The 8,558-nt window shown below is 61.9% G+C and overlaps 1 protein-coding gene across 8 annotated transcripts in view; it reads right to left on the bottom strand.

Moving 5' to 3' along the window:
* Window positions 1-24: 24 nt before the first annotated feature.
* PACS2 (phosphofurin acidic cluster sorting protein 2) overlaps window positions 25-8,558 on the bottom strand; it is an 83,579-nt gene continuing 75,045 nt past the window's right edge. For all 8 annotated transcript variants that reach the window (XM_063652100.1, XM_063652099.1, XM_063652102.1 and 5 more), the window contains 6 exons: window positions 5,233-5,275; window positions 3,972-4,014; window positions 3,452-3,587; window positions 2,377-2,603; window positions 1,887-2,000; window positions 25-681 (listed from right to left, as the gene is read on the bottom strand). In XM_063652100.1, coding sequence (XP_063508170.1) covers window positions 563-681; window positions 1,887-2,000; window positions 2,377-2,603; window positions 3,452-3,587; window positions 3,972-4,014; window positions 5,233-5,275 — 682 coding nt within the window. In that variant the 3' untranslated portion in view covers window positions 25-562. The remainder of the gene's footprint in view (window positions 682-1,886; window positions 2,001-2,376; window positions 2,604-3,451; window positions 3,588-3,971; window positions 4,015-5,232; window positions 5,276-8,558) is intronic.

Below are 8,558 nucleotides of genomic sequence, written 5' to 3'. Positions count from 1 at the left end.
GTATTTAAAAGCATTAAAAATATCTGCTGCTATAAAACCTCCGCCGCAGGCAGGAGTTTATTGGGAACCACGAGTGTGCGGTGCTGGGGGCATCTCTTAGGCGGGCAGGATGGCCCCCCCCAGGCTCAACTCAGGACACTCCCAACGGGACTGAGCAGCCCCATGGCCCTTGGCCTGTGGCCACTGAGCTCTGCCTGCCCCAGGCTCCCTGAGGAAGCAGAGTCCTGACTTCCAGGAAGGACAGGACACAGAGGCAAGAACTCGGCCTGTGAGGCTCTGGGTGGCTCCTGAGGCCAGAGCACGCCTTCCGCGATCCATGGCTCAGCACCGTCCTTCTGGCTTCCCAGCCCCAGGCCGAACGTTCGGGTTAATAAGCAGAGCAGTTATTCGGCTCCCGGCAGGAGCTCCCCCGTTAGTTTCCACGTTGTGAGCACATTCATACTTAAGACTGTTTCTCTTTGTGTTTTAAGGGTCTGTCTCTGTAGTAAACTGAAATGTTAACAAAAATGCAGCTGGGCCCCTCACAGCATGGGGCAGGAGGTGGGCCCCTTGGTGGGTGGGGCTAGAAGGTGGCCTTGGAGTGTCCGAAGATGCAGATGGGGAAGTGCTTCACGTGCGAGGACCACTGCGCGGCCAGCTGGAAGAACTTGACGTCGCTGCACTCCACACCGTCGATGAGGACTGTGGGAGAGGGCTGCCTGACCACCTGCCCACCTGCCCGGCCTGCCCACCCTGTCCACCTGCCTGCCTGGCCCACCAGGCTGGGTAGCAGCCGGGGGTACAGGATGAGAAGGAGCCCCATGCTGGAGGGTACCAACACTTTCCTCAGGGACTCAGGGGCTCCAGGGCCATGCTGGCTCCTGAGGGACGCCGTTCCTGCCTCTGCCTTCCCACACCTCAGAGCCCTGGGGGGTGGGGAGGCTGCATTTCCCCCAGGGCTGCCTGCAGGTGGAAGAAGCAGACCCCACCACCTTCCGCCAGGCGCTGCTGATCCACATCCACCTCCACCTGCACAGGTGTGGGAAGAAGACACTGGGAGCCCCCTTAAAACAGAGACCCCTGTGGGGAGACAGGGCCACGTCGACCTGGAGGTCATCTGGCCTGTGCTCAAAAAGAGGAAAGCCTCCCAGAGCTCCGTTTCTGAACAGTTACTTGCAGAGTATCTTCTCAAAAACACTTTTTTTTTTTTTTTTTTTTTTGAGGCAGAGTCTTGCTCTGTCACCCAGGCTGGAGTGCAGTGGCGCAATCTCGGCTCACTGCAAGCTCCGCCACCCGGGTTCACGCCATTCTCCTGCCTCAGCCTCTGCGCCCAGCCAACACTTTTAAACTACAAGCCATTATTTTTAGGCCGGGTGCGGTGGCTCACGCCTGTAATCCCAGCACTTTGGGAGGCCGAGGCAGGCAGATCACCTGAGGTCAGGAGATCGAGACCAGCCTGGCCAACACGGTGAAACCCCATCTCTACTAAAAATACAAAAAATTAGCCGGGTGTGGTGGCGCGCGCCTGTAATCCCAGCTACTTGGGAGGCTCAGGCAGGAGAATCACTTGAACCCGGGAGATGGACGTTGCAGTGAGCCAAGATCACCCATTGCACTCCAGCCTGGGCAACGAGAGCAAAACTCTGTCTCAAAAAAACAAACAAACAAAAAAAACGAAACAACTCACTACTTTTAAAAAGCAAAAAGGGTTGAAAAAAAATTCTTTCTCAGCATTTGGAAGGTTGTCAGCCTCACTGAGGGCTTCATCGAATGTGCTTGCACCTTGAATCGTGGAATGTGCGTGTCACAGCAAGACACCCGCAGCTCCTATGGTGGGCTCCAAAAGCAGCGTTGCTGTGCTCTCACCTACGTCCCACTCTACAGACCCCAGGGCCCGTGATGCTCACCCCGCAGCATGTTCTGCTGCTGCCTGGCAGTGCAGATGAGCCGGCTGATGCCCTCAATGCACTGGCTCTTAGACTCCACGTCCTTGTCCTTCGCTTTCTTGGGCAGAAACATCACTGGAAGGAGAAAAGAGGCCCTGCTGTCATCTTGCTGCTCCTTCCGGGCCGGGGCCAGGGCCAGGGGTACGTGTAGGGGAGGCATTGGGGGCTTAGCTGGTCATGGCACTGCTCACCTAGGAAACCTGCCTTCCACGGTGACTGAGGACAGCTGCTCTCCTGCCCACACAGCTGGCCTCCGCCTGAGGTCTGGTCAGAAGCACCTGCCCCTCACTGCCCTCAGGATTCAGGCTCCCTCACCCCACCCGCCCCTGCCTGCGCATGTGGGCTGCCTGAGGCCAGCCCGGGGGGCTGTCATCCCTGTTGACTGCGAGCTGCCCTCTCCCACAGAGCCACCCTTCTGGGCCGTGTGGCCTTATAGCCTGCCCCACCTCACCCTTCTTGTTCTTCTCCTTGGTGACCACGGTCATGGACATGGTGGGCGTGGCCGCAGCCTCGCCGCTGCTGGGCAGCCTGCTGACCTGGAGGGACCGGAAAGTGCACTTGAGCGTGTTTTTGGTGACAGGCAGGTCCTTCTTCTCGGCGTCCCTCTTCCTGTCCGCGGGCTGTGCTGCCGTCCAGTAGTCCACCTGCAGCCCCATCAGCTCGGCGCCGACACCCTGGCTGGGAAAGGCAGAGGGAGGCATTCACACCTGCATATTTGGGCATAGTGATGGGGACGTCACTGTCCCTGTGACAGGCCAGGTGACAGCCAGCACCTGTGCCAACTTGCCAGCAGAGGAGAGCTGGGTGCTTGGAGCATGCTCTGTGGAGCTGTTCACGTGCCCAGTCACCCCCAGAAGGGTCCTGCGTAAATTACAGGGACCCTGGCGACAGGAGAGCCTCGGCCTGGGAGGCCTGTCCACCCGCTCTCCAAGCTGCCCCTTGGAGTCGTGAGGGCCCATGTGAACCAGCTCCCTCAGGCGCAGCCTGGAAGGAGCCGGTGGCTGGAAACACAGAGGCGGGGGGTCGGCGGGGGTATCTGCTGGTGTGAGCCCTGCACGCAGCACCAGCACCACGCCTGGCCTCAGGGCCCACACCCCCCATGGCTTAGTTCCACTTGAGTGAGGTCTGCTCCGGAGAGACCCAGGCGGGCTAGCAGGGCCTCAGCACAGCTGTCGAAGCTGATCCCATAAGGACCGTCTACAGACTCCCATCTCTTGCACCTTCTGCCCTCAGCTTGTTTTTCAAAAGCTCCAACTGTGTACAGAGCTGAGAGACAGCCCAGCACAACGCCCACGTTTATTCACTCTGCAGGAGTTTCTGTCTCCCAGAGGTCCTGCCCCCAAACCCCAGATCTGTGGCAGGAGGTGGCCAGAGAGGACCCAGCCGTCCTGCAGAGCCCCTCCGCCTGCGTGGCTGACAGGCCAGGTGCCCTGGGAGGTGGATGTGACGTGGGGGAGGATGACTGAATCAGGCAGCGTGTGGTGGGGCAGGCAAGTGAGATGTGCTGAGCCGTGAGGCACCTTTACCTGGGGGAGGACAGGCCTCCGCTCACCGACGGGGAGGAGGGCGGGGTGGGTGAGGCCTCCTTGGCCGCAGGAGATGTGGACGGCGGGGTGGAGGAGAGCGCGCCAGAGCCCGAGGGGGCCGCGTCGTCCGAGTCGCCTTTGGGGAGGAGTCACAGGGCAGGCTGAGCCCACCTGCTGCTCTGCCCAGGTGCCACCAGGCCCTCTGGACCAGGATGTGGCCAGAAGGCCAGGCAGCCCCTGGGGGTGGGCAGGGCGGGAGTCCCCAGTGGCCTGTGTGAGACAGGAGGGTCTCGGATTCTCCTCGGTTTTTGGAAGACAACCCTGCCAGCCTTGATGTGGGGCTTCATGACAGCAGTCCCTGGAGGATGAACCCCCCACAGAACAGAAGCACCACAGCAAGACTGGGACGTGGCGGCTCTCAGGCCCTGAAGGGTTGATCTGGTCTGCAGGACCAGAGTGACCGTGCTCCTGTGGCCCACCCGCGGGCCACTCACAAGGCCTCAGGGTGGGATGGGGTTACCTGATGTAGCCGAGGATGGCTCCACAATTCCAACCTTCACAACCTAGAAAACAACAGGTACTGGCTGGTGAAAGCCATGCAGTTCAGCCAGCCCAGCGCCCTCCCAGCGGGGCTCCCGCCTCCCCACCGTGGCCACCACTCCCATGGTGCCAGAGCGGCCAGGGTGGTGCCAGGCCCCTCCTGCCCTTCTCTCCCCATCTATGGAGCAGAGCTGAGCTCAGAGCAGCCACGTGGGGACAGACAGTGCTCAGGGTGCGAGGATCAGCAGGAGGGACTGCTCTCTCTAAAGGCGGCCCTCAGGGCAGCTGCGAACTATGTGTCCAGTAAGACCAGGACGCTAGTGAGAGGGACCCTGGCGGGCCGATGCGGATAGGCCCCAGACCTGGCAGGCCCCGTGTGGCAGCCACGAGCCACAGGTGGCTACGTAGATCTACCGTGAATCCCAGTGACACAGCAGGGCCTCGGTTGCATGGGAAGGCCTGTGTGCCCAAGCACAGCATACTCTTGTCACTGGAGAAAGCTCCTTGGGCAGCCGCTGTTCAAGACGAACTCCACCCTCCCAGAGGGCCAGCCGCCGCCCCAGAGCCCTCAGCAGACCCAACCACTGCACAGTGCACGAAAAGGCCTCTGTTCCACCAGTGGGGAACTGTGGCCCAGAGACCCTTCCCCTGCCTGGGCAACCTGTCTGCCAGGCCCTGTGGGTCTGTCTCACAGCAGACACCTGGCGGGAGGGAGGCCACACAACAGGGCGAAAAGATGGACAGGAAACAGGCTGTGGAGACCCAGGGCTGGCAGGGAGATGGCCGGGCTGGCAGAAGCAGCCCTAACCCTGGGCAGGGCAGGAACTGAAACCCACACCCTGCAGGCTGCAGCCCAAGTGGGCACTGGGAAGCTCCCGGGGCCTTGGGCTCCTAGAGGACAGAGGTGCCCTCCCCAACCCGGGCAGGCAGTCTCTCCTCTCCTGAGATGTGGGGCCAAGCCTGCTGGGTGTTCCTGAGGCCTTGCCCCACCGACCTGTCTCTGCTTCCATTTATCAGCCCCCAAGACAGAGCTGAGGGGAACTAACAACCTCTGGCCCCACACCCCACTCCAGCAGGGAAGGAAGCGAGCTTTGAGACAGGCCAGATGGAAAGGCAAATCCCCAGCTCGTATCTCTGGGAAGGTTCTGGAATATATCAAGTCAATCCCCAAATGTTCTGACTATAAACGACAAGTTGGCAGGTGTGTGGTTTCCCATCGCATAAAGCTGGCCAGTACTCACCCCGACAAAGGGAATGAACTTTTGGGAGGACTCTTCGTCAGGGCTAAGAGCAAGGAAACAGACAGTTAAGCTCCCCTCAGGGCACAGCCCCGCCTGGTGGGCACAGCTCCCTCTTGGCCTGAGAACCTGGCGCAGCCCCGGGGCCACGGCCCTGCCAGACAGCCCTGCCCCAGTCAGCCCTGCCCCGTGTGTCCCGGCCCCACCCATCCCCAACCTCTGCTGGCCCTGGCCTGGCCCCCAGGACCAACACTTGGGCCCCTTCTGACATGCTGGAAGGACAAAGGGATCTCTGTGCACCCATGGTCAGGAGGACAGGCCAGAGGGCACAGCTCCACGGAGGGATTCACTCTGCCATCCTAGGTGCCCAACGCCCACACAGCCAGCTCAGCCCTGTCCAGCTTGCATTTCCACTGCCCCACCAAGCTGGGCACCCCTGCTCTGCTGGGGTAAGGGCAGCTGCCAGTGCCCTGGGACTCCCGGGAAGAGCCTGGGCCCTCTCTGGTAACCAGCAGCACCAAAGCCAGGGCAGAGAAGTTTTCTCCAGACCATCTGGGTAACATCCATGCCCACATGAGAGGCCAGGCTTTGGCTGCAGTGGGCCTCCATGTTCTACCAGAACACCCCACACACAGCCTGCAGGCAGGCCCAGCACGCCCCAGGCCATGCCCTGTGTGAGCTGATGTGCTTGGCGGGCAGTGGAGGTTTTGTCTGGACTTGGCCCCATACAACATCTGGCAGATAACAGCAGCCTCTCCTGGAAGTCTGGTCACAGCCCGTCCACGTGAAGATGCCAAGGGTATGAGGACAGGAGCCGAGGGGCCGCTGAGAGGACCTGTCTGTCTTCCCCTCCGACGTGTGCGGCTCAAGCAGGGCTGTCCTGTGGTCCAGCTCGCGCAGGCTCCTGCTGACTGTGCCCACTGCAGCCTGGGCTCAGGCCCAGGAGCTCTCCCACAAGACAAGGGGCCAGCACAGCATGAGGCCCCGCCGGCAGCTAGGGTGAGGTGGGGGCATCTCCTTCTGGGACCCAGGAAAGATCCAGAGGGCAGGGCCTATCCTGAATGGTGGGCTGGGTCTGGCTCCCCTCTTTCCTTCTCCCCTGGCCTCAAGGCTCCCCGTGGCCTGCACGTAGGGACAGAGGTGCCTCCCCGCCCGGCTTCCTCGGCCAGACTGCGTCAGCAGCTGGTGCCATCTCTCTGGGCAGTTCCCTCAGCTGTTTCTTGTGTCTCGTTTCCCCGAACTGCAGAGTCTGATGCCAGCAAGTGGCTGTCTTACAGGTGGAGACTGCACACACAGTGCAGAGGAGCACCTGTTGCCCCTGGAGTGCCGGGGGCAGGACGAGAATGGCCAGGCCAGCAGGGTACCCCTCAGGGACAGCCCTGCACCAGGTGCAGAACATGGGCTCGCACAGTGGCCCCGGCCCTCCCTTGGGTTGTCGTCCAGCACAGGGTCATTCAGGGAGAATCCCTTGCAGGAAACAGGCCCAGGGGAGGATGCCACAGGCCCAGCCCGGCTGTCTGCCTGGAGCACCAGCTCCCAGGACCAGCAGCGCTATCTCCTCAAGAGCCCTGCAGGGCAGAGGCTTGATCCCAGTGCTCCCCACAAAGTGTGCCCACAAGTAAAATAGCCCCTGCCCGGCGGCCGGTCCAGAGCACACTCCCAGGAGGCAGCCTCTGTGGCTGGTCCCAGCAGGTGCCTTCCCTGTCTTCGCAGCGCCAGTGTGAGGAGACGGCGGCTGGCAAGACCCACCCTCCCCGGACGCCAACCTGGACGGCTCCTGGCCCACCCTCTGCAGAAGACCTGGCAAATGCCTCTGGATGAAACGACCTACAGATTCCTCCCATCCCATTAAAGATGCTCCAGGCCTAGTTCCACTTCTAAGGAGAAGAGTTGAAAGCAAAACTTTCCCCTCTTCTTATCCATTTCAAATAACATAAAGCGATGCAAATCCTGTGTTCAGCCCTGCCTCTGCCTCAAGGCGGCCTCCTGGCCCCCCAGCACCCTAGCTCTGTCCACAGCTGTCAGGCAGGAGTGCCTGGACGTGGCCCTTGACATCCCACTATCCTTGTTGAGCAGACCGGTGTTTGGAAATCTCAGTGACATCTGTGTCCTCCTAGGCACGCGAAGGCACAGAAGACAGGTGGCGGCTGCTGGTCCCCAGGGCATGGGTGGCTCCAATTCCTGGGGCCACCTGCCCTCTGCCGAGCCAGACCCCCCCACCGAGCCAGCCATGGCAGGGTGGCCTCCCATCCATGCTCTGCTCTGAGGCCCATGGGGCAGTGCGTGGCAGATGAGGGCCGAATGCAGGAGATGTCACAACACAGGGATGTTGCTGGAACTCTCAAAGCCAAGCTGCGCCTCTGGGCCATGCAGACAGCACCCAGCCCTGGACATGGGCCAGTATGACAGGGGTGACACCGGCTGGACACTGAGACCCTCACCCTGACCCTGGAGGCACACACATGTCCGTGGAGGCAGTGTGGTCAGGAGTGTAAGGAGCATGCCACCGTGGCGTGGCGTGGGGAGGCCCCGCAGGCACGGAGGGCGCAGATGCCCTGGGGGCTACTCCGCATGGCCCTGGGCAAGCTGCCGGATGCCTCAGCAGCCCTTTCCACCCATGCGCTGCACGGGCAGGCTGGGGCTCGAGGCCGCCCTCCAGGCCTGGCCTGCCCTCATAGGAGGAATGCCATTCTGGGCAGAGGAGGGCGGGCCAGCAGGGGTCACCTCACGAAGGACTCTCGCAGGGGAGCCTGGCTGGAGAGGGCTCTGCACAGGTCCCCTGTCACAAGGGCTGTGCCACCGCCTGCCCTCTCTCAGCCTCCCGACTGACCCTCCTCTGGGTAGAGAGAGCAGGTAAGACACTCATGCCCTTTGCTGGGTTCCTTCCAGGACCCCAGGAAGCCAGTGTCACCCCTATAACGTGGAGGCAGCCAGTGTCACCCCTGCAATGCAGAAGCAGCCAGTGTCACCCCTGTAACGCGGAGGCAGCCAGTGTCACCCCTGTAACGTGGAGGCAGGGGCAGGAGGCGCAGGGTGGGAGTGGGTCTAAGGCCCCCTAAGGCCCTGGCTTGCTGCTCGGAAGAGCTGACCTGGGAGAGACAAGCAGCTGCGTCCATAGCCTGCGGCGGCCCGGGCAGCCAGAGCATGCTGCAGGCTCCTTGTGCCACAGCCAGGGGGCAAGGGCGCAGGCCGCCGGGGGTCAGCAGGGGAGGCCCCCACGGCTGGTCTTTCACCTGCGAAGGCTTGTTTAGCAGGACAAGACATAGGATGTTCAGCCCCCTTCCTGTGTCTTCCCAGCGCCCAGCCCTGCAGCTGTGGGTGGTCCCAGG

The sequence above is a fragment of the Pongo pygmaeus genome, chromosome 15 (assembly GCF_028885625.2).
Source record: "Pongo pygmaeus isolate AG05252 chromosome 15, NHGRI_mPonPyg2-v2.0_pri, whole genome shotgun sequence".
Lineage (NCBI taxonomy): Eukaryota > Metazoa > Chordata > Mammalia > Primates > Hominidae > Pongo > Pongo pygmaeus.
The sequence above is the reverse complement of the archived record's forward strand: the minus strand, read 5'-3'. Positions and strand labels throughout refer to the sequence as shown.